Below are 26,174 nucleotides of genomic sequence, written 5' to 3'. Positions count from 1 at the left end.
ATTTCCACTGCACGTTTATAAACAGGTTCTTGGCATATGCCATTGAAATAAAAGACTGAATGCATTGCTTTTGGCTCAAATAAAATATAGCCAATAGTAATTGCTGTGAATATCTTGTCATTTGAAATGTAAATTGAAAAATTACAAAAGGAAAACATTTTTATTTGTGATTATGGAGTTCATAGTTGGTGTAAAAGATTGGCTTAGATATTACATGGGGTCTCATCTAGTCATCCAGGCTGGAGTGCAGTGGTTTGATCACAGCTCTGTGCCACCTCAAATTCCTGGGCTCAAGGGATCCTCTTCCCTCAGCCTCTTGAGTAGCTGGGACTACAGGCATGCACCACCATGCCCAGCTAATTTTTAAATTGTTTGTAGAGATGGGATCTCGCCATCTTGTCCAGGCTGGTCTTGAACTCCTGGGCTCAAGCAATCCTCCTGCCTTGGCTTCCCAAAGTGCTGAGATTATAGGTGTGAGCCACTGCACCCGGGCTTGGAATATATTTTAATATTAAATTTAAATTTTGTAGAATATTGTCATGAGGTATGACAGGAGCTTTGAGAAAGAATCCAATATAGTATTAACGTTTTCCCAAACTTTAAGAAGACCACTTAAAATGGTTTCTAATTATTTCAGAATTTGTTCTTTAGGGGATTCTAGTAAGCTTTTGCACATAATTGTAAAAGAGAGGTGTTCTGGATAGAATCATCTGTGGCCTGGAAGACTTATGGGAAGAAAGGAAAACTGTAAGGTGATTAAAAGGTTAAAAATATTTAGCTTTCTAGACAAACATGCCACTAAATGAAATTTGCAAATGGTATGAACTCTGGGAGAAATCATATATGTAGATGTGTAATGTATGCTATAGAAAGGTAAACATAAATAGTATTAAATTGTATGTCTTTTTAAAACTTTAAGTTGCATTGAAAAGCATTTCAGTCTCACAAAATATTCCTCTGTATTTTTGTGAGTGTGGGAAAGTAATCTGTTTGATGCATTTACTTATCAAGTGGTAGGTGACTTGATTCACTTTATAAAGGGACATTTACCATTGATGTAAAGAATTCCGGTTGAGACAAGAATATATCCATCTCCCTGATCTGATAAAGGTTAAGCTCCAAAAATATATTCATTAAGTTAACATATCTTAAACTAAGTTTAATATAATAATTAATATATTCTAAGATTAGTGTAACTAATATATATAATGGATTTTAAATATCTTCTTAACTTAGACCTTATGTATATTCTAAAAAAGGGAAAGAGGACTTAGAAGCTTTAGGGGCGAGGGCGAGATTATCCCAACTACCTGCGACAGGAACTCTCTTTAGTATTTTAGGCTGTCATTAATTGTTAACACTTAATATACAAATGCTTAAGAGTGGCTTAGTTACATTCCAATATGTTTTAATTCCTTCTTTGGGGTAATTCCTTATTCAGTATGTAGTAGCTCCAACTGAGCTGGAGACTTCAGATATTTTGTCTTTGGGTTTTTAAACAGGTTTATATTAAATAAATTTCTTGTACTATTTTAGTTGTATACATTGTGACTTTTGAGGTCAGAGGCCACAATAATTTATCCTCACCAGAGTAGCTAATTTTAACTTCTGTTTATTTTTTGTTAATGATGCTTTTAGTTTACTGATACTAATTTTTTTGGTAATGATGAGCTCTTGCATTTCTTCTGCTAGAGAGTAAAATGTTTCAAGTTAGATGATCACCTGCTTGGTAAACCTCTCGTTTTGCCCCAATTATTTCTTACATTGCTCAGTATTCAACTTTTACAGAATTTGGTCAAATATGTATGCAGTAGTATTAATAGATAATGGTAACCAAAATGATCAGGACATATTGGTGTGATGTAAGGGTAAAGCCCCCCATTCTGGCATCCGGTGGAATATGTGAATTGCTGTTTTCCTAACTTTTGGAGAATAATTCTCATGTGCCCTATGACATATAGAACATGGTTTGGTACTGTTGAGAGATGAGGAATTTTCATAATTCAAATGTAAATCATACCATTGATTATATCACATTTGTTTAGAGCACAAGTCTTTAAACAAACAACAAACAAACAAACAAACTCACTAGAAATGGCAGGTTTCATGGTGAACTAAGTTTAGTAAATGCCTATGTTACCCCATTCTTGGAGATTTGTAATGCATATTAATATAGTGAAAACTCTGATAACTTGCCCCAGTAAACAAAAATATTAAAAACTTCAGGAATCTGTCAAGTTCTTCCACAAAACATATGTATGCTTAGTAGTTTAATTTGAACACAGAACCTTTTGATTAAAATATACTTTAACTTTTTCCCCACGGAACATTTGTATTTTGCATATTTGTGTATGTATTTGTTCATTTGGTGTACTGAATTACCTGCCATGCAAATAGTTGAGAGAGTGCTTTTGTGCTTGTGAGCCAATAAGCTGAAAGTGCTCGCGAGGTGTCCACTGGTGATATTTGTAAGCACGTGCCCCATGGACCTCTGTATTTTGGTGAGCGTGGGAAAGTAATGTTTGATGCATTAGTTCATAGTCTGTTTGTACTGAGAAGTGCACATGACTGGGACACACAACTACACAGAGAACACTAAAAGTCCAAACAAATGTGGAATGTGAGAATGAAAACATGTTCACATTAGTCACCATTTTAAAAAGTGTATCTCTCAAAGCTTTACCAGCAATAGGAAAAAATTTGCATTAGAAGGGAAAATAATGTTAATCATATAGCTTCTGGATTATTTGGATTGTTGCCTCTCAGGAAACTGAAAAAAAGAAAAAGTTCAACTAACAAGTTAACAACATCTTTCTAAAGGAAAACTATGCATTGATAAACTGAGGATTCCAAATCAGCCACTTCTTTTGGTGAAATATTGATACACATACATTAATTTTAGGAAGTCCTTTATATCCTTTTGTGTTGATGGGTCTATTTCCTGAGGTTTATTTAATCTAGACAATGTCAATGATTATTTGTACTTTTCATAGTTTATAGTTCTCACAAGGATAACATTTTTGTTTATAATCATCTGCTTTTTAGCAGATATTTTAGAACTCAAATGGAAAGGAAAGATTAAAAGGACAATTATATGTGGCTAATGATATGAGATAGAGGCAAACTTCAGGCACTAATAAAGTTTAGCCAGGGTCATGATTTGTCCACATTGAAGTCTCTGAAAAATATGATCCAAGTTGTTGAAGTCAAATTAGTTTTTAAAGTTTGTTTTATGTTGGGGTGTGGTGGCTCACACTGTAATTCCAATGCTTTGGGAGGCTGAAGCGGGTGGATAGCTTGAGCCCAGGAATTCGAGACCAGCCTGGGCAATATGGTGAAACTCGCTCTTTACAAAAAGTACAAAAATCAGCTAGGCATCGTGGTGTGTGCCTGTAGTTCCAGCTACTCAGGAGGCTGAGCGGGGAGGATCACCTGAGCCCAAGGAGGTCAAGGATGCAGTGAGCTGTGATCACATCATGGCACTCCAACCTGAGCAACAGAGTGAGACCTTGTGTCAAAAAACAAAAAAGTTTGTTTTTATATTTTAAACATGATGTATGTTTATGACAGAGAAACGAAAATCTTCATATGTAAAAAAAAGTAACTCTCCATTCAGAGATTCAAAGATAAGCATTCAATATTTTAGCATATTTCCTTTCAGTCTTCTATTTCTGTGTATTTATTGCTTTCTTTACTTGATTTCTCTGTCTCTCATGTGCTCTGATACGTCCATATCTGCAGGTTTGTATCTTGCTTTTTCATGTTACTTAGAACGTAAGCATTCTTCTATGTTACCATAAACTTACAAACATGACTCTTCGTGATTCCATAGTGTTCAAGTGGCTATGCAAATCATTAAGCAAATTGTAACTTTCCCATCAGAAATAAATTATTTATATGTGCATATATACAAAATGTATAATATAAACATACATACATATATAAAGTTTACAAACCTCTTGGTTTTGTAGAAGCAGTTTCCTAGAAAAAAATATGCAGAATATAACCACAGAGTTGGAACTTTCCTTAGGTAAATAGATTGGAGAGGGCAAATTAACTCTTGCAGACCAGCAGAGCAAGTTGCTTTCACTCGTAAATGCTTGTTTGTGTCCCAGGATTAATCTCAGTGCTCATTTGCTGCCATGTAGCCTTCTGCTGCGCTTACCCCACAGATTATTTAATTTTATTGTCCTTCTTATAGAAGGGCTTGTGTCTTTATTATTGAAACCCTAATGTCTAGCCCTGTGCTTATATACAGTAGCTCTTTTCTCTTGAATGAATGAATGAATGGTTGAACAGAACTTTTCTTTCCTTTCTCCAGGCAGGTAGGATTTGGACTTAAAATTTCTGCTGGGCAGCTGCTTTTACATTTTCCAACGTGTGGACACCACAGTTTTTGTTTTTGTTTTTGTTTCTCTGAATTTTATTTGTTTCTCTGCCCCAGCTCTTAGAAAGAGAATTGAGCTCAATTTCTCAAAAACTACTGAAGAGATTAACAAAAGATGATGTCCACAAAGGAGATTGGGTATTGAAAATTCTATAAAGTACTCTAACATCTCTTGCTCTTTTGCACTAAGCTTCTTATTAATTACTATCACTTTTGTTAAGTTCAATTTTGACTTCCCCTTAAATAAAAACAATAAATGGACCTGGAAAAGTTAGTAAACATTATACAGTTGTAGGAGAGAGACTGAAATTAGCATGAGATTGATTTAGAGTTATAAACTAAGGAAAGAAGACCCCCTGGCGATCTGTCTGTGTGTGGCAGGTTGGGAATGGGAGTGGGTGGCAAAGCTTTTTATTTAGAACTGCAGGAGAAAGTGTGCTTGGGTGAGTTCCCTAGTGTTTGGGATATTAAATGTGGATGTGGACATCTCTAAGCTATTGCTTTCCTCTTTTAATGCAGATGTTTGAAAATACTAAAGCCTGTACTAAGGCTAATGCATGAAGCTGGCAAAAACAATTACCAAAATCATAAATTGTGATTTTATTCAAGCTATTAAGTGTGATTATTTAAGTGAGGTCTTCCATTTGATTAGAGCTAGGAGAGTTCAGCTTGCTCTAATCCTCTGGGATAGAAATGGGTCGCTCTTATAGAAAATTGGGTTGATAGTGGCTACTATTGAGACAATTGAGCATTCCAGAAGAAAATGCTTTTTTCATTGTTTCGCTTCCTCTTTTCAGTTAAGTTTTTGTTTTTCTAAGTATTTTCTTTTTAAGAATAACTTATTTCTAACAAAGCATACAAAACGCTTCTTAAAGAAATCCTGATTTAATCAAGTTTTCTGAGAAGTTAGGTAGCTTGGTCAAGTCTACACCTTCTAGTAAATTGGTAGAGCCAGTATCACAGCTGGATCAATCCAGGCAATAAAATCTGTGATTTTGGCCAGAGTATTACTCATGTTCTCTTGGAGGTTCCCTAAAATGCCTTTGAAAGAAATTTAAATATTCAATTATTTTACAATTATCTTCCCTGAAGTATTCAAATCCCCTAGGAGTCAATGACCAGGATTGCATAAGGATAAAATATCAAGCCTGTCAATAAGGGAACCTAACTGTAGGTCATGAAGGGATAGAGGAAAGTCTTGTTAATAAATAAATTTTCCAACTTCTCCTCAGCCAAGAAGTTGGGAATAACTCCAACGAGAGGTTCATAGTTGTTGTCCTGTTCTTAGGCAAAAGAGTAAGTGATGTACTTGTCCCTACAAGTGTTTTCTTTCAGTCCCTTTCATTCTTCACAAAGGTATCCCAAGAGCTTGCTCTCACCTAATTGAAAGTAATCCCCAGTAGGGTGTTAGCTGATGGCTTTAGGGTGTTACCACCACCAAGAATATTTGCATTTTAATGAAAGGTTTTAAAAGAACTTGAAGCTTAAAGACTGAAAGCAATAAATCTCTATTGGTGGAATTTGAGGCAATGTGATAGATTGGGCAGGAGATATCTGTGGTGAAAGGAGCCCACCGGGTCTATTCTAATCACAGCGTGAATTAAAGTGTTCCTACTTAGTTGCTTCACTTCTACTTCTAAAGTGAGGGCTGTGGGGACAATTCCTGTGGCCAGAATAATAAAGTACTTCTAAGTAGTTTGATTTTCTTTAAAATCAAAACAAGTTAAAGGGCTATAGATTTCAAATCTTTTAACTTCCTTGTTCTTTCCCACTTTTTCTGTAGCATCTTGCTTGCGATTTCCCAAACCCTCTATTCTATTTTCTCTGGGCTTGAGAAGTATATTTAACATTATGTTTAGAGTTAGAGTTTCAAACTCATTCTGTGCCTTACTTTTCATCTCTCGGAAACTTTATGACCCTGGAATTGATAAGGTAGTATACTTGAGGGATTTGGGAGAAATGGCTTTACAAATAGGGTTATTATTATTATTTTTATTATTTTACTACATAGAGTGAACCAGACACTGAGCTACATTTTAAGGACACACAGATACATTTTGTGCAATTTCTGTCAAGTAGCCTTGGGAGATAAGCAAATAATCCGATTATTGCAATCAGTGCAGGAAGAATTATAGGTTCCCCATGCTCTATCATAGAGCACAGAAAAAATACTAACTAGAAGTGGTTGGTAAGAAGGATGATTAAAGTTTAGGCAAGTTTAGTCAGATAAAACAGGAATGAGGATGGGTTGGCATAAAAAAGGGCTTTAATGGCAAAGGAGGCAGCATCTTTAAAGACAGTGTAATAGGAGACCAGAGCCACTCAGGAAACTGTTAAGAAACTGAGTAGGGCCAAATATAAGCTATGAATGTAGGAATAAAGTGTTGAAATTGGAAAAGCCATCAGGGATCAAATATTGAAATGGCTTTGACGCCATTTCAAGGATTGTGAATCCAGTAGGGAACCACTGATATCTTTAAGCAAATGGAAAGCAAGGTCAAATTTGCATTTTATAAAAATCCTTCTGGAATTAGCATGGAGAGTTGTTTAGACTCTGGACTCTAGACTCTGGAGTGGGACAAAATTGAATGTGTGTCTTGGAAGAGTTTGGAAAGCTGTAACCATGTATCAAGAAATGAGGGATTGATCTGGAAGGTAGGAGTGGGGACATAGAAGAGAAAATAGATTAGAAAGATATCCTCAGAAAGATAATATTTAAGTATACAAAAGAAGGAAAAGACACAAATGACTCCTGGATTTTTGGCTTAGTCAATTAGATTCCATTTCGCTGAACCAGGGGAAAAAAAATAGGTTTTAATGGGATAGATGCTGAGTTCAGATTTAGACAAGCTGAGTCTTAGATTATTATAGAACATCCAAGCAGAGATTTCCAGCACATAAGCATTAATTTGTCTGAATCCCAGGAGAAAGATATGGGTTGTAGATATATATTTAGCCCTTAGCCCTTAGCATCTAAGTGATGCTAATAGAAGAGATCACTCAAGGAAAATGGATACTATCAGAGGGCTGTTGATTGACCACAGACAAGTAACAAGAGTTAAAAAGCCAACTAAGAATGAGGAGTAATCATGAGAAAGTAATAATAAGAGGAAGTAGCTTGAGAGATACTTCAAGAACAATAAGCACGACAATATCCCTATTGGTTAACAAAACAGAAAGACAAGCAAACAGTCTTGCTCTTTTTCCAGCATCCTCCAGGATCTAGCCCTAGGCAATAACTGACAGTCTCAATCACTGCTCCTCTTCCTATTTGACTTATTTCAGCTCATTTGAAACAATCCTGTATATCCATACATTTTTCATGGCTTCATTTCTTTCTCACATTCTCACTGGAGTGTAATTTTCTTTTATTCTTTTCTTCTCCATGCTTAATTCTTCTTCAGAATTCTCTTCTAATGTTCCCGCTGCCTTCTTCCTTCCCATGACATGGTAGTATCATCATCCATCCTAACTTCCAATTAGTATTCAGATTGCAACTTTCTTATGGGATTTAGCACTTTACAACTTGCATCATAGTTGTTTATGCACCAGATTCTTCCCCTTTGGCAAGAATACAAACTTCTGAAGTCTAAGAACCCATTCTCCTAAATTAGCCTCCATAGTGCACCTCTTTGAAAACAGCAGGTACTTAATAATTATTTGCTCAGTCACCACAAACATTACCTACCTAAATTAAATAGATAACGTCTTTGAATCTTCTGATAAGTCTAGGGATCTCAGCCAAGGCAAAACATGAAAATGCTTATTTATGAGGCTATATCTGTTAGTTTTGAAATATCTAGGCACATTTTGGCCAAATAAATGATGGGAGAGCATTTCATAAAGCACATTTATGATACAGAGGCAAAAAGTGAAAACACAATGCTAAAACTTTGTTTTCAAAAATTGTAATATTATATACTTTAGGTTGTTTTCCATTAATGATTGCAAATAGCTGTCTCTACCTCTGCTTATAATTGTAATAATTAATCTTGTGCAATGGGCATGTAAAGTACAGTACTGCTAAAACACAAAGTATTTTTATTTATCCTAAAGGTACATATGAGATGCTACCCTGGCAGTTCCTTAATGATATCCTACAAATAATCCTAAGCCTTTCAAGTATATTTTAGTATATTAAAAGTAAGGGAACTTAGTGGGGGATGTTCACTTAAATAGAATAAGGGTTAAATGATAACTTGACTTATCTTTTAAATGACAAAAAATAAAGAAATTGCAAGACCTTTTCACACATTAGATATGTATTGTCATTTATCATCTAGATATCAGGCTAGCAGTGCGAAGTAATAAAACATATCATCGAAAAATGTGCTATAGGTCTGAATCACTCTTTCATTCCACCTCCCAGCTAACTGTAGTATTAAATCAAACAAGCAGAACATTTCCTTAGGCAGCCATTGCCTTTTAATTTCCTGAAGAACCTTAAAATATCATTCATTACAAGTACTACACATATTTGGTTTTTAAAAGTCTCATAAATCAATAGCAGTCTGACTGTAATAATTATTACAAGTTAGTGCATAATTTTCGTGCTGAAGGCTGCATGCAGAACTTTAGCATATGCAAACGAGGCAATTCAAACTGTGTATAGATATTAATATGAAGAAGCAGGTAACGAGGTGCAGGCTATGAATTATGCATCAGGAGTGGCTGATCTTCAATGAGGAAAATGAATTCAGCATGTAATCTAATTAGTGATGGAAGTCTATTACATCTAACTGCAAAAGCAACCGTCCTTGAAACAAATTTATTTACAGTCCATGTTACCACTTGAAACAACTTTGAAATGATGTGTAAGACAACAGCTTAATTGTAAAAATTTTTTGTTTGTTTGTTTCAGTTCTAGACCTGGAAGGCCTCCTAAGAGGACTCAAAGTGTCACCTCCCCAGAGAACTCTCACATCATGCCACATTCTGTCCCTGGTCTCATGTCTCCTGGGATAATTCCACCAACAGGTAAGACTGCTACTCACTTATGCCAAAAAATATTAAATATCAGCCAATGTCATAGCTTTTATATATATCTGTGGTTACATCGATATTTACACACATCAATTATATTTTGTGCACACTAAGATAATGTTACTGAGATAATTTATTTCAAAACTGCATTATGATTACCATCTTTTCTTTATTTAAAATAAAAAAAAAGCTGAACTGAGCACAGTGCTAGAAGTTATTTTAATTAATCCTACCACAAATATCAAACATCAAATTATTATTCCTATTTTCTTATTAAGGAATCAAAGTTCAGAGAAAATCAGTGACTCTCTCAAGGTCACTCAGCTGTAGCTGTCAGTTGTTATTCAAACCCAGGTCTTTGGATTTTAAACTTGTTTAGCATTCCAGAAATTGATAGACATGCATCCAAACAAAAGACAGTAACTATATTGAATAGAAATGTCTCGTAATTTTTCGCCAACTAATACGTTTCTATTAGAACCCATTTGAAGGATGTTTATTTCTAGAATTTTGAAAATGTATAAGTAAAAGAATAGTCTTGACTTCATAAGCTCCATACCATACCATAAAGATATTTCATAATGCACTGGAGCAAAATTAATTCGTTTGATTTCTACCACCTGAATGGGTTCATTAATTATTTTATTTACATAAACATATGTTTGCCCATCTTTATTGTTTCATCAGGAAATGAGCCAGATCCATGAGTAAATTAAAATATTGCTGATATTATTATATAATATATAATATTTATATTAATGTTTTTTCTTTATCATATGTATATTAAGGAAATATACATATGAGCATATAAATGTCATGTATTATAATACAGCTGATACAATAAAGGTAATCAGGCAAGATGAGAAGAGAGTTTTTCTTTTTCCTCTAAATTCCTGTATCAGTATTTTATTTTTCTGTGTAACATTTGTCTTCCTGTGTGCTCTAATATAATCATGGAGTAATCTTATTTCATATGTCATATTTGGGTGGAAGTTTCTTGACATCAATGACTGTCTCTAACTCATCTTTATTTTTGCAGTAATGTCTAAACAGTTCATTCACCTTTGTGGCTATTTAACAAAAATCATTAAGTTTAATTTGTAGCTATTTCAGCTATTTGTTCATTTTATATATTTAATATTTTTTTCAGCAAGGCCCCAATAATTTTAATTTTAATTTTAATTTTTGTTTTTAAGACAAAGAGTCTCCCTCTATTACCTGGGCTGTAATGCAATGGCTCAGTCATGGCTCACTGCAGCCTGGACCTCCTGAGCTCAAGAGATCCTCCCACCTCAGCCTTCTGAGTAGCTAGAACTACAGGCACAGGCCACCATGCCTGGCTAATTTTTGTATTTTTTTTCTAGACATGGGGTTTCTTCATGTTGCCCTGTCTGGTCTTGAACTCTTGGACTCAAATGACCCATCTGCCTTGACTTTCCAAAGTTCTTGGATTACGGGCATGAGCCACCATACCCAGCCACCAAAGGTTTTTCATAGTAAATAATTGAAAATTCCATGAAAATATTTTTATACTAATTTCGTGCATGAAAATTGAAATCAATAGCTGAAAATTGCCCAATTTCAAGGCGACTATCATCATTTTAATTTGTTTAGTCATGTTTTTCAAGTAACTGAATCCTACTGCCTGATATTCTAATTCCAATTTGAGATTTGGAAAAATCAAATAGGTAGTACTTTGTTAATCCTTGCTCATTTATGTTTAACTGAATGATAAAGATTTCCGTTTAGAAAATTTGGGACTTGGGAATGACATAGGAAAATCTTTTATACTACATATGAAAATCTTAACTTCTCTTTTCTTTCTTTTTTCTTTTTTCTTTTTTTTTTTTTTTTTGAGACAGAGTCTCGCTCTGTCACCAGGCTGGAGTGCAGTGGCACGATCTCGGCTACCTCAGCCTCTGGAGTAGCTGGGACTATGGGTATGTGCCACCACACCCGAATAATTTTTTGTATTTTAGTAGAGACGGGGGTTTGACCATGTTGGCCAAGATGGTCTCGATCTCCTGACCTCATGATCCATCTGCCTCGGCATCTCAAAGTGCTGGGATTACAGGCGTGAGCCACTGCCCCTGGCCAACTTTTCATGTTTTATAGCTGAAAGACTCAAGTGTGAAATAGAAAAGACCTCAGAGTCTTTGTGACATAATTAACCTCTCAATGAACCATGTTTCTGAGTTTTTTTTTTAAATAACCATTTTAATAATCATTTTTTTCTGTATTTAGTAAACTTGTGTTGACTCTGAATTGTTACTTACTCACAGTTATAAGAGAAAAAAATGTATTCTAGATCGTATTCATATTATAATAGGGAAGATTTGTCTGCCCATATTTAATCTTTAAAGATGAAGATGATACATAGTTCATTACCAAAGTAATGATTAAATAAGATGATACCATCAAAATGTAAACAGCAACACCTCACATAGTTCACACCATCAAGTATCTTTTGAGTAAGTAAGTGGAGTTTCTAAATAAAGGAAGGTCATATTCCAAAGTCCCAACTCAAAATATTAAATTATTTTTTCAAAGAACTCTTTCTGAAATACATTATGCACTTCCCGGCTTGGTGAACAGAGACACCGAAGATACTTTAAATTTGGTCTTTCATTTTTAAAGTATGATCATTTTCTGTATTTCAATCACTGTGCCTTCTCAGACATTCTACTTTTGTTCTTTCTTATATGTTTTGAACCCAGAAACCAGGACTTCTGTCAAGCTAAGCATTATATTGAAAAAAGACCTTAAGCAGCCACGTTCTAAAGAAGAATGAGGAAATGGAGGCTCATTAGGAGCATAAACTGGATTAGAAAGGGGATGTTAGGCTGGGCCTGGGGTTCAGGCCTATAATCCCAGCACTTGGAGAGGCTGAGGCAGGAGGATTGCTTGAAGCTAGGAGTTCCAGACCAGCCTGGGCAACATAGCAAGGTTTAATCTCTACAAAAAATCAAAACAATTTAGCTGGGTGTGGTGGCCTGTGCTTGCAGTCTCAGCTACCGGGGTGGTTGAGGCAGGAGGATCACTTGAGCCTGGGAGATCCAGGTTTGTGGTGAGCTATGATCGTACCACTGCATTCAAGCCTGGGCAACAGAAAGAGACCCTGTCTGAAAGAAAAAAAAGAAAGAGAGAAGGAAAGAGAGAGAAAGGAAGAAAGAAAGAAGGACGGAAGGAAGGAAGGAAGGAAGGGAGGGAGGCAGGGAGGGAGTTAGTTTAGTGCCCTGTAGACCTCAGCAAATTGCTTTAGAACAGGGTGTGTGAGCCAGCTCACTACTAGTTTGCTTACTTTCAACTTTTAAACATTAGTCCAAAGATTTTAGGTTGCCAGAAGTTTGACTATTGCACATGAATGGCGTTACCTTCATATATTCAGTATGATTTCTCTTTTTATGTAAAATTTTTCTAGATGAAGAAGTTTAGATTTTAGGGAACACAGAGTAATGTCTTCATATACTGGGGAACATATCTGTACTGTCTTAAAACATTAAGTGGAAATCTAATGATCCTAAATACATTTTATAATTCTCAAGAAGTATATAACATCTTTCTCCCAGGACAGTCTACCAAATGCTTTAGTGTATTTGGGGAATATGACTAAATATGATTATATAGACTTTTAAATTTGCAGGACTTTATTTATGTACTTTTGTCTTCTGAGAAGTAACATTTGAAAATGATAAAAAGACGTAAATGTATCTTCAAGGTTGCCTAACTTTGTCCTGTGAAAAGAAAATGGATTAATTTAGACAAATTTATAAATACCCATTGATTGGCTGGGGGGCGGTGGCTGATGCCTGTAATCCCAGCACTTTGGGAGGCTGAGACAGGCGGATCATGAGGTCAAGAGATCTAGGCCATCCTGGCCAACATGGTGAAACCCCGTCTCTACTAAAAATACAAAAATTAGCTGGATGTGGTGGTGGGCTCCTGTAATCCCAATTACTTGGGATGCTGAGGCAGGAGAATCGCTTGAACTCGGGAGGCAAAGTTTGCAGTGAGCCGAGATCGCACCACTGCACTCTAGCCTGACGACAGAGTGAGACTCTGTCTCAAAAACAAAACAAAACAAAACAAAAAAACAAACAAAAAACACCTATTGATTCAGTCCTAATCATTCTTTTATTGTTTCTTTTCAAGAATTGAACATTGGAGTTAAATAATAGTTTTCCCTGGATGCATTTGTTTTCTTAGAAAAAAAAAAGACTATTTTTTTTAAAAAAATGTATTTTCCCAGTCTTAATATTAAGTATTTAGGTATCTATACTTGAAACAAAAACAAAAACAAATACAAAACAAAACAACAAACTTTGAGATTGCTTGTGGAATTTTTATGTGTTATTTTGGCTGCTTGAGTGGGCTTGTGTGTAACCTTAGAAGGGGTGTGGGCAGATGGTGATAATTTCTAAAAGTTATGGTTGTCACCGGATGCCATAGCAACCAGAAGTTGAAGTTAGTGAAAGAAAGAAAGTTCTTTGTAGAGTCACACAAGGCAATACCTCCTGCTGTGGTCACTACATTGATTTTGACTGAGCACTTGTCATAAATCATTTTTGATAATAACTACCAGTTTGAAATAATTCATCCTAGCAACAGACTTCCAATAACATTCATACTTTTTATAAGATGATGTCTATTTAAAATTAAGAAAGGGGTTATTTAGGAATTCAAAATACTCCCCTCTTGTCCAGGAATGCAATGTGGATAGCGTAGTTGCCAACTTTCTGATTTCATTTTTAAGTCAGTATGCAAATTAATTTTGAAATACAATTTTCATAAAAATACTAAGAATTAATTGAGTCCTCAGTATTTGTTTTTGACATATAAAAATTATTTAATATCTTCTTAAAATACACTCAAATTAAATGAATGAATGATTTATAGTTCTGTCTCTTGGATCTGTCTTTTCTCTCACTGTGATCTTGTATTCACAAGATACCTATTCAGGGTAAAGAAAGCAATTGTACACACATACCTTATGCTTAAAAGGTAAGAATTTATAACTTGCAAATTTATCATTTTGGAAAAAGTACTGGACCGGGGCAATATTAATCTAGAATTAATCCTATCGAAACATTCTTATCTTTAAAAACGTTTGGAGAAAAATGTTCTCATGTGGTGAATTCATGAACATATTTCAAATTTAGTGTTCTTTTTTCTACTAAATAGTAAACAGCAACAATATCTAAGCAATCTCTTTTGTAATATTAGCATTTGTAATAGTTTAAATGCATTAAAAATTTCAACTTCTCAGGAGAAAATTTACAATGTAAAACTGTGCCTAGGCTGGGAACGTGGCTTATGCCTGTAATCCCAGAAATTTGGGAGGCCGAGGCGGGTGGATCACCTGAAGTCAGGAGTTTGAGACCAGCCTGGCCAACATGGTGAAACCCCATCTTTACTAAAAATACAAAAATTAGCTGGGCGTGGTGGCAGGTGCCTGTAATTCCAGCTACTTGGGAGGCTGAGGCAGGAGAATCGCCTGAACCCGGAAAGCGGAGGTTACAGTGAGCTGAGATCATACCATTGCACTCAAGCCTGGACAAGAGAACAACACTCCATCTCAACAACAAAAAAAATTGTGCCTTGTATGTTGAGAAGTTTATTATAATAAATGCTTTGTATTTCATTGGAATACTCATAAGTAAGGAGAACAGAAAAATGCACAAGTAAAACAGCCACAAATGGTTGGGTTGTCTTCACTAATAAATTAAACATAACAATCTACTACTGTATGCCTTACCCAAAGAATAAATCTCATATTAACTATTTAAACACTTGATGTTTATGCAATATGTTTTTATGTGTTTTCATATATTTATATATCTAGGAAATATTTGAGAGGTTTGATAACTAGACATTTTGTTGAGGATAGCACATTTAACCTATAACTGCTTAATACATGTTCCCTTTGTATTTTTCTTGAAGAGAAAAATTAAAAGGTATGTCTTCTTTTTTTTTCCTTTTTGTAAGGCCCACATAAACTTTAGACTTCATCATGCAATTTATTTAGTTTTCAGACTTGAATGGATCACTCTATTAGTTTCCTGTGCCTGCCATAACAAATTACCACAAGCTTAGTGACAAAACCACAATTTATACTCTCAGAGTTCTGGAGGTTGCAAGTCCAAAATCAGCATCATTGGGCTGAAATCATGGTGTCAGCAGGGTACCCCCTCTGGAGGCTCTAGGGGAGAATCCAGTCCCTTCCTCTTTGAGCTTCTGGGAGCTGCAGGCATTTCTTGGTTTTGTGGCTGCCTGGCTCCAATTTCTGACTCTGTGGTAATGTTGCCTTCGTGTGTGTGTGTGTGTGTGTGTGTGTGTGTGTGTGTGTAAAATCTCCCTCTGACTCTCTTTTAAGGACACTTGTGATTGTATTTAGGCTACATTAGATAATACAGGATAATCTCCTATCTTAAGATCCTTAACATAATCACATCTACAAAAAAATTTTTTTTTTAATGTAAAGTAGCATTCACACATTTCCTGGATTAGGACATGGGCTTAATTTTGGAGGCCATTGGCAGCCTACCACATCCAGTAAGTCACTAGGCTAAGTATTATGAGAAGTCCAAGTGGGGTGTGGTAGATATGCACACAGAAGATTTTGGCCTATTTTATTCACCTTGGTATCACTGGTGTGTAGAATATTGCCTGGCACAGAGCAGATATTCAAACTAAATATTTGTTCAATGAAAATGGCTAATAAATGTTTAGTAAAGGATTTCTGAGAGAAATTATTATGCCTTACAATTACAAATTTAAACACTGGTGTATTAATGTAGCTTCTAAAATCCCATTAAGCACAGTTAGGCTCCAGATTAAAGATGCAGCGTGTAGAACCTAATGGAAGTATACTAAGTATATGGAAGGCATTATTTGTTTGTTTATAGGTTATGATGGTTACATTTAAGCATAATCATCAATTGATGGAATTTAAATCTCTAAATTGATGCTCTAGAGAAGTGATATTTATAGAAATAACATAGTAGCATGGAACATATTACTCTTTTTATATTATTATACTTGAATTTCTGGGGTACATGTGCAGAATGTGCAGGTTTGTTACATAGGTATACACGTGCCATAGTGGTTTGCTGCATCCATTAACCTGTCATTTACATTAGGTATTTCTCCAAATGCATTCTCTCCCCCAGCCCCACACCCCTCAACAGACACCGGTGTGTGGTGTCCCCCACCCACCCCCATGTCCATGGGAACATATTACTGTTTACAATTCCTGCATATACAGGTATATATAACTACATTTGCACTATATTATATAATCCTTTAAGATTAGAATTTTCATTGTACCTCCAGTATCTTGATATATAAGTAATTTAATACATATAAATAAAATATATTTCTTAAGTTAACTGAATGTAAATATAGCTCTTGTTATGATGAACTACATAAGAAATATATTTACTTCTTTTTCCTATGTGACATGTTATAACAGAGTACTTCTGTTAAATCACAATATGCCCTGGGTCTGTTACTAGCATAGATATTTATAAAAATCATTTCTTTCTTATCTCTTAGAGCAATGATCTATTATTTTTAGACTTAATTAAATAACCACATATTACTAGACTTCTGGACAGACCTCTCATCTACTTAATTTAGAAGAAAATTACCATACTTTCTTCCCTAATTTATTTCTCTCTTCTAAGTTTCTATTGAGTTCTGTAGTCTCTTTTCCTACACTGGTCTGTACTAAGAATTAAAATCTGCTTATACTTCTCTCTCAGTAGATTTCCCATAATGAAGTTGCTAATGTCTTTAAGTGACTAACTGCAAGGTATTATTAGCTTCCTTTTAGTAATATGATGCCTCCTTCAACAAGAGAAGTTTACTTACATTAAGAAAAGCAAATCAGATTTTCAGAGTCAACTTTTGATTATGACAGTGGATACTGTATAGATTACCTGGAGCTTTGTAGCTTTGCAGATATCCATTTATTTGTGAAATTCTTAGTGTTCTAATCCCTTGGTTATATCATGGATGTGCCACATGTTATCTTTTATTGCTCGCTATAATTTTTTAACCAGTAGGAGGTGCAGCTGCTATCTTACGTCCCTTCCTAACTGAGAAATGGGAGAAATACAAATATTGTTTATTTTAGTGCAAAACAAAATAAACTGTTGATTTTTATTTTTATTTTATTTATTTATTTATTTTAGCCTCTCTCTTTGATAGGCTTTCCTCTCTGAGGCTAACCTCAAAGCTTCAACTCCGTCCCTTAATGATGTGCTGTAGGTTAGTTATTAAAGATTTAACCATAAAATGTGGAACTTCTTTTTATTTTCTCCATACTTTTTGGGGATAAGTTTCAGAACTTTACGTCCTTTGTAAAGATGTAAAATTGCTGTGAAAGGGTTGGCAGGAACAACATTTCTAGAGAAGCTGGTAAAAGCCAGAAAGATCATTGTGTTTATAAAACCTTGCCGTTTGTGTCCCGAAACATTTATTATCCTACTTATTCATTAATTTAAGACCTGATTTAAACATATTCTGCATGAAAAATGATGAAGAATTTCATTTGGCTCTGTAACCATATAAATGAACATTATGGTACAACTTTGGAAAGTGCTAATATAAACCAAACTTAATAGATAGAAATGTGAAGTCCAGATAAATGGAAACAACAGTACTATTTTGCTCTACACTTCAGGTGGCATTTGGAATATTATGTTCAGTCATGGCACCACAATTTTTAGTAAGACATTGACAAACTTGTGAGCATTAAGAGAACAGTCATGCTGATAGCAATTTGGAAATGATGGTGATGTTTAGTCTTAAGAAGACTTACAGATAATCTGAAAGTGGATGATACAATAGAATCATATTGTGCACTTCTGAGGACAGAAATCTGACTGATAGAATAAATTGCAGAGAAGTCTACATTGGCTTCCGTAAGAAAGAGCTTTGCTGTGTGGAGAACTGTCAGAAAGTGGAATGTATTACTAATAAAACCTCAAATTTTCCTTCTGACAGAAATGTTCAAGAGAAAACTGGGATGAAAAGTTGTTAGCCATGGTTTTTCTATTCAATTTATTTAATAGGCTATATTGTTTATGTTATAAAACAGTACGATTTTTTTGAAAACTTATTCTCCCTCCCTAACCATCAGCTGTAAGTTTTCCCACTTTAGAATTACTGTTGTTAGTTAAATTTGAAGGCAATTTTACATTGAGTGGGAGGTAGGTTGGGGAAGACCACCTTGTTCCCTTCTAATTATGAAATATGTGGATTCTATTTTATTTTATTTTTAATTTTTCTCCCAAACATGACATGGTGTCTTTCTAGTTAAAAGGTGCCTATTAATATATTCATTCCTACTTTTTTGTATGGTAACTTAAAATTACTTTTGAGGTGCATGCTTTATATTCTTAAGCAATCACACTTGCTACACTGCTTTTTATGGATGGAATAGTTAGCTTCTGAATAAAACTGTGACTATGGTAAAGCTAACAGATACTTTTTTTTTTTTTCCAATTGAAAGAGATTTTTACATACCATTTTTCTTTTGTCCTCTCTCCCTTTCTTTCATGAGAAACCCTAAAGGGTTCCATAGCTGTAAAATTAGTCAATAGGAGGAAATGGCAATTATTGAATACAATATAAAGAAATATTTAAAGATGTGATAGGGTTTGGAATAAGGATGGAATATGTTGTATTATTGTAAATATTTTAATATTTTAATATTTAAATATTTTAATTTTATTTAAATATTTTAAATATTTAAAGTTTGTGATAGGGTTTGGAATAAGGATGGAATATGTTGTATTATTTTAAACAGTAAACATCATCAGAAATGATAACACAATGACATAAACCCTAAAGATATTTAAATGAAAGACCTTGAAATTTACTTAGAATTATTTTGATTTGACTTTCCGATTTAAAAAGTAAAGTCCCAGGAGAGAAGCCAATTGCCAAAATTCATAGGAATCTTTCAGGCACATGGCTTTTAAATATATAATAATTGAGCCACTCAAATTTTTTTGATTCTTCATTTCTTTCACCTGTAAAAATAATCTTTTTATTATATCAGAATTATGCTTCTCTAATTGTCATGAATGTCAAATGACACAATTTATAGCAACATCTTGCAAGTGATGAAGCTAGACAAAGGTAAAATATTATTGTAATTAAACAGGCTGATCCCAGTGTTATTCAATATCATTGCTAACTTTCTATGTGCAAATCAACTCCACTGGATTTAAAAATAAAATTAACAGCTTTTAAAATGTATAGTTTAGGTATAGGAAGTCTTAGTTTGTCAAGCTATTCATATTCACATATACTCTATAGATTTTGCCAATAGTATTATTTCATAACACTGAAATTTGGTTATGAAATGTTTACTTTTTAGGTACTTAATGACACTGAACTCTCTTTATAGACTTGTGAACAAAATAAGTTTTAGGGATATAAAATGTCATTGCTACTGTTACAATATATGTTCAAACTATCACATATTGCTTTCAGAAATATGCACGTTACAAATGGTAGTAGACCTCAAAAATGGAGATTGCTTTCAATTGATTATGGCTGTATGCTGAGCTATTTAATTGTTGGAAATGAATTGACATATTATAAAGTAAACAATGAAGCCGATTTTCAAAATGATAAAACTGTAACCTAATTCAATAAATTGAATCAGATTACGCAAACATTTTTGCACTTCATTAAGGAAGTAGTCAGTATAATTAATGGGAGAGCTTTTTATCATGTTCACGTGTTGATATATGGCTGAAGATATATACAGTAGACTAAACTATTTGAAGATCTTTTGTGCCATTTCACATTAATTAAAGTTGCCACAGACCTACTTCCTAGAAAATGAATACTGTGGATTTTTTTTTTTTTTTTTTGGCTAATTTTAAGATACAATGAGTAGGTTAGGCTATGACTCTTTTCTTTAAAAGACATTTATTTTTCAAACAAAATGGTATTGTGAGTTGGCTCCTAACTTAGAAACTAAAAGGTCTGGCCTTTATTCTCTTCCTCATCACTTGCTAGCTGTGTGACATTGAGTAACACTACCTGCCCTCACTTGTTTGGCCATTACAGGTAGGAATTGGTACCTATTATGTTCTAGTCAATTTAGGTTTTATGATCCCAATTTATTGCTTATATTTCTATATCAAGCTGCCTTCTGAAATACCTGCTTTATCACGTAAAGACCACCATCATAAGTTCTGCTTTATTTCTTACTCAATAGGACTTTGTGAAGAACATAGTAAGCGAATGCAGCAGTTCCCAACCTTTTTGGCACCAGGGACTGGTTTTGTGGAAGACATTTTTTCCACTGATGGGGGTGGGTGGGGAGTATGGTTTTGGGATGATTCAAGCACATTACATTTATTGTGCACTTTATTTCTATTATTATTACATTGTAATATATAATGAAATAATACAACTCACCACACCATCTGCAGGTGATGGGAGACAGTGACAGATCATCAGGCATTAGATTCTCATAAGGAACACACAACCTAGACTCTCGCATGTGCAGTTCACAATAGGGTTCCTGCTCCTATGAGACTCTAATGTCCTCACTGATCTGACAGGAGATGGAGCTCAGGCACTAACGCAAACAATGGGAAGCGGCTTCAAATACAGATGAAGCTTTGCTTGCTCACCTGCCACTCAGTTCCTGCTGTGTGGCCCAGGTCCTAACAGGTCAAGGACCCATACTGGTCTGTGGCCTGGAGTTTGGGTATCCCCGAGCTAATGTGATCACAAAACACTTTGCAAAGTGTGACATAGCAAGATGCCATCCGATTCAGAGTTTTATGATGATGATTTTTAAAACAGATAATTTTGCTTTGTTTCATGTGGAATACCAGTTATTTATTTCTGTTTGAATGTTTGAATATATCAGTTCTGGGAATTATGGGTTCTTTCCCTTATTTACGGCATCAGGTTGTAATCCTTTCTTGTTTCTTTTTTTTTTTTTCCCCCTTTTCTTTTCCTTTTTTTTTTTTTTTATTTGAGACAGAGTTTTGTTCGTGTTGCACAGGCTGGAGTGCAGTGGTGCGATCTCGGCTCACTGCAACCTCTACCTCCTGGGTTCAAGCAATTCTCCTGCCTCAGCCTCTGGAGTAGCTGGGATTACAGGCACCCACCACCATGTCCGGCTAATTTTTGCATTTTTAGTAGAGACAGGGTTTCACCATGTTGGCCAGGCAGGTTCGAACTCTTGACCTCAAGCGATCTGCCTGCCTCAGCCTCTCAAAGTGTTGGGATTACAGGTGTGAGCCAATGGACTGGGCCCATTTCTTTATTTTTATTAAAAAATTTTGTTTCGTATTTTTCAATTAGATCAAATACAATATTTTTTCCCTCATACAATTCTCTTCTCATGTCATTGATTTGTTTTTGTCCATTATATATAGAATTTTGTGATTCATATTTAACTTACTGGAATACATCCTATGTCACTTTTTGATTGAATGTCATTCTATTCAGATAAAACATATTTCCATTAGCTTTCGTTTCAGAAATGCAATAATTTTGGAGAGACTATTTTTCTAAATATATATATTTTTAATTATTTGAGCTTACTTCCTGGGATGTAAGGATATAATTTCAGGAAACAGTGTTGAGTTTTTAAGGATTAAAGGGGATATAACACTCTTTGTTTATTCCAAAGAACTATGCAAATCTAAGTTATTATTTTGGGTTTGATTTACAAATATGATGCTATATTATCAAGATTATCTTTAAACATGTAAAATATTTAATATTAAAGGCAATAAAATGTTTAGTTCCCCAAGTAAAGCATTATTCCCTAAAAGTCAAGTTTTGGACCTATTCGTTTTCCTATTAGAACATCTATTTTCTAAATTTGAAAATGTAACATTGTGAAAGTTTTTAAAATGTATCCTTCTATTTGGATACCTTCATTTATCTATTAAAGCAGTAAATGCCCTTTATATTATCTATTATCTTATATTGCTTAATAAAATTCTTTTAGGGAATTAAATTATGGAGAAAATGTTTAAGTAGGATTCTATGGAACCATGTTGATTCAAATTAATATAAATGCAAGTATGTCTAAATTCCAAGAAAATTAATCCCTTAGTGTTACAATATAATGATATTTTGAAATTATTTGAGCATGAAATTCATCTCATCATACCTAACCTTTAAGTAACTTATTGAATAAATTAAGTTTAAGGATACTATTCCAAGGAGAACCTGTTACCATATGACCTGTCCATATGAGTTGTCTTTTTGATTTATAACGGCAATTGCTTTCTCGGCATGGATTTCATGACATAATAATATTCTATGAATTTTTGAAATTACAGTGAGTTCCACATCAATCATTTATAATAAAATACTATATGTATCAATGAGAGAGAACTATTGGAATATAGACATTTTAGAAATATGTACTTCCTCCAAATACCAATGTCATTATTTTAATGAAACAGGGTGGTTTGCTTCCTTTGATTTTTTAAAATTGATCATAAAAACTGTCAGCATTATCACTCCCATTAGCATATCATCCCATCATCTGAACAGCAATCTTCATTTTACCTTCAATATGTTGACTGTCTGTCCAGCAAATTCTGCCTAGACCACTGTTATCTTGGCCTGAATTCTGGAGAATCTATTGCTTTTGGAGTTTCTATGCATTAATATTTTAAATTTCAGGATTATAATTAAACACATATGTCATGGACTACCATTATCTGGCCATGTTTCTTTTATCTGTAAGAGATTCAGAGAGATTTAAAGTGAGATCATAGTCATGTAAAGAATTGACTGTGCTGCTGTTTTTTTCTCAGTTTGTCTTTAAAAAATATTGAAAATTCCTTGTTATAGTCCTTCATGAGGACATATTCCTATTCTATATGAAAAAAAACTGTACATAAAATTTGACATCTGCAGCTGCTTCATTTTTTTATTTTTATTTTTATTTATTTATTATTTTGAGATAGAGTTTTGCTTTTGTTGCCCAAGATGGAGTGCGATGGCATGATCTCTACTCACTGCAACCTCTGCCTTCTGGATTCAAGCAATTCTCCTGCCTCCCAAGTAGCTGAGATTACAGGTGCGCACCACCACAGCCAGCCAATTTTTTGTATTTTTAGTAAAAACAGGGTTTCACCATGTTGGCCAGGCTGGTCTCGAACTCCTGACCTCAGGTGACCCACCCGCCTTGGCCTCCCAAAGTGCTGGGATTACAGGTGTGAGCCACCGCACCTGGTCATTTTTTACTTAATATCACTTTTTGTTCCTAAAATGTCATATCAAGTAGCATGCAGGGCTCTTTATTCTTTGGACATATTTTTATGTCATCTTTTCATTATGGATTATTACATGTTCAACTGATTTATTTTTATAATAAATCTAATAAAATGCATAAATTTAACATTTCATAAGTAGCATATTTGGAAACCCAATTAGTATATTCAAAGAGAACATTACTTTTTAGAAATAATTTTTAAAAGGCTTATTCAAATTTATAATTCTCACCATATGGTTTAGAATAGCCATGACCATATTGCAGATGCAAACCACAATAAAGAATATTTTGGCAAATGAAAAACATTTGAAATTTGCTTCCAAATAATTGCTTGAGGTTATCTACATAGTACTTCTCATGTCTCTTTTATAGATATTCTTGCATTTATAATGCATATTTATTAAGACTGTACATAGGATATAATCAATAGAAGTAAAAACAACTTGTCAGTTACATTTGCATTTAATTTTAAAATTCCAACTACTTTTATGTATACAATCAATATTTATGTCTATGTATTTTTTTTACCACTGCATCTTCAATTGCTAGCATAGTTTCTGGCCAAAATGTTGTTAAATTAAATATGATTCAATTAGTAAGTATAATAAATTGGTTAAAACAAAAGGCACTGCAAACAATTTATAACTAACTACAACATGGTAGGAACTTTGCTAATAGCTAATATATCATTTCATTTATTTCTCATGTCAATTTATGAAGGAGGTGTTGTTTGTCTCATTTAACAGATGAATATTAAGGTACACAAAATTTAAAGTCTGCTCAAATTGAAATGAAGGGCCCAATTGGGGATTGAATTCAGTGATAAATAATTATAAATCCTGTTTTCACTGTCACTTATGCTATTTCCAAGGAATCCATTAATCTCTTTAGGTAACATTCATATTTTGATCAGAACTGAAACAAGATGAATTGAATTTTTCATTGATAAAAAATTGATAGATGAACTTTTTAAAGGACAGGGTCAAATTGTAAAAGAACACCTCAGATTTTCGTTAACATGCTTAATCCTAATTTCAGAAACTTCTTACAGTGCCACTTCATGTATTGGACATGTAAGTTAAATTATTATGTAGTAGGCATTTTAGTCACTAGTTTACACCATAATATCTTCTTGATAGTGTTTTATTTCTCTCATAATACTGGTGGAAAGCTTAAGAACTGTTTTAAAATAGTTACATTTTGAAGACATATATTTTATAGTTACATTTTAAAGTGTTGAGATGTTCAGTCTCATGATTTGGAGGTAGGGTATATAGGGGTAGCAAAATGACAGATTGAGAGATGTTAAACATTATATTTCCACATTATTGACCAAGCTTAATTCATTAATATTCCATTATGTTTGAATTTTAGTTCTAACTTAGCTATCACTTTATTGAGTGTGGAAAAGTCTACCAAACTTTTTTTTTCTTTTACATTGCACTTTGTTTGCTAAATAATGCAGCACTAATAGACTGACAAACGTTTTATGCTATTAGAGTTATTTCTGAACGTTATAATTAGTTCAACACATTGTAGTGTTAGCTGTAAGTCCCAAGCATGCTACTTTACCCTAAATAATTGAAAAAATAATTTCTTAACTTTTATTAATAACTCACTCTTATAGTCTTCATTTACCCTATTGCTCATGAGTAGTAAATCTCTGTGTTATTATTTATTTGTGCAATTGATAAAGCACCTCGTTAAAGCAATGTCACAATTGGCATCCAAGGGAAGTTCAGCATAGGCTCTTTGGCTCCAGAAATAATGGTCATACTTTTCATGATACTATATTAGACACTAAACTGTTTGATATAATTAGCAAAAGTAGTTGAAGCTATTTTTCAAATATTCAATTTGTAAGTTATTATTACAACATTTTGGAAAATACGAAGGCATCACTCATAAGCCTACCATGTTGTATAACGTATATTTCCTTTTTGTTTATTAACACTGAGTTCTTGCTCAACAATCCATGGAATATGTACCAAAATATCCTATTTCTTTCCATTTTTCAAAATGTGGTACACCAGTTATTTATGAATATACTATAGCCAATTCCCATCATTTTAAAGCAAATATGCTAAATTCACAATTCTGTCATTAGTATCATTCCCCCACTTGCATTGCATCTATAACAATTGTGGTTACGTTTGTGTTTTTATCGTTTTCACACCAAGATCTTATTGAACAGGAACAGAGATTGTTTCAACCATTTGTGGCTAGTAAGCATCTCAAATTCTACATGTATTTAGTTATTCTGCTTTATCCTGTTTTCCAAAAGAACAGATTGTTTCTTAAATTCACAAAAAGTTTAGTCTTGATAGAAAAATGAACCTATAGCATTTTTATTTTGTATTGAATCTCAAAATCCAAATAAGAGATTTGAATATTAGGACCTTGATTTGACTCACCTCTGCTTAATTTTGACAGTTGTCTTAAAGTGAATTTAGTGTTTAATGAAATTTTCTGGACTGATAACTCAAGACCTGAAGGGAACAATTCTAGTGGTGAGAAAGTAAT

The 26,174-nt window shown here is 33.9% G+C and overlaps 1 protein-coding gene across 2 annotated transcripts in view; it reads left to right on the top strand.

Annotated features, from left to right (window-relative positions):
• DACH1 (dachshund family transcription factor 1) overlaps nucleotides 1-26,174 on the top strand; it is a 429,451-nt gene that overhangs the window by 174,871 nt on the left and 228,406 nt on the right. For both annotated transcript variants that reach the window (XM_054446972.2, XM_054446973.2), the window contains exon 2: nucleotides 9,249-9,364. In XM_054446972.2, the coding sequence (XP_054302947.2) occupies nucleotides 9,249-9,364 (116 nt within the window). The remainder of the gene's footprint in view (nucleotides 1-9,248; nucleotides 9,365-26,174) is intronic.

The sequence above is a fragment of the Pongo pygmaeus genome, chromosome 14, assembly GCF_028885625.2.
Source record: "Pongo pygmaeus isolate AG05252 chromosome 14, NHGRI_mPonPyg2-v2.0_pri, whole genome shotgun sequence".
In the NCBI taxonomy this organism is placed as follows: Eukaryota; Metazoa; Chordata; class Mammalia; order Primates; family Hominidae; genus Pongo; species Pongo pygmaeus.
The sequence above is the reverse complement of the archived record's forward strand: the minus strand, read 5'-3'. Positions and strand labels throughout refer to the sequence as shown.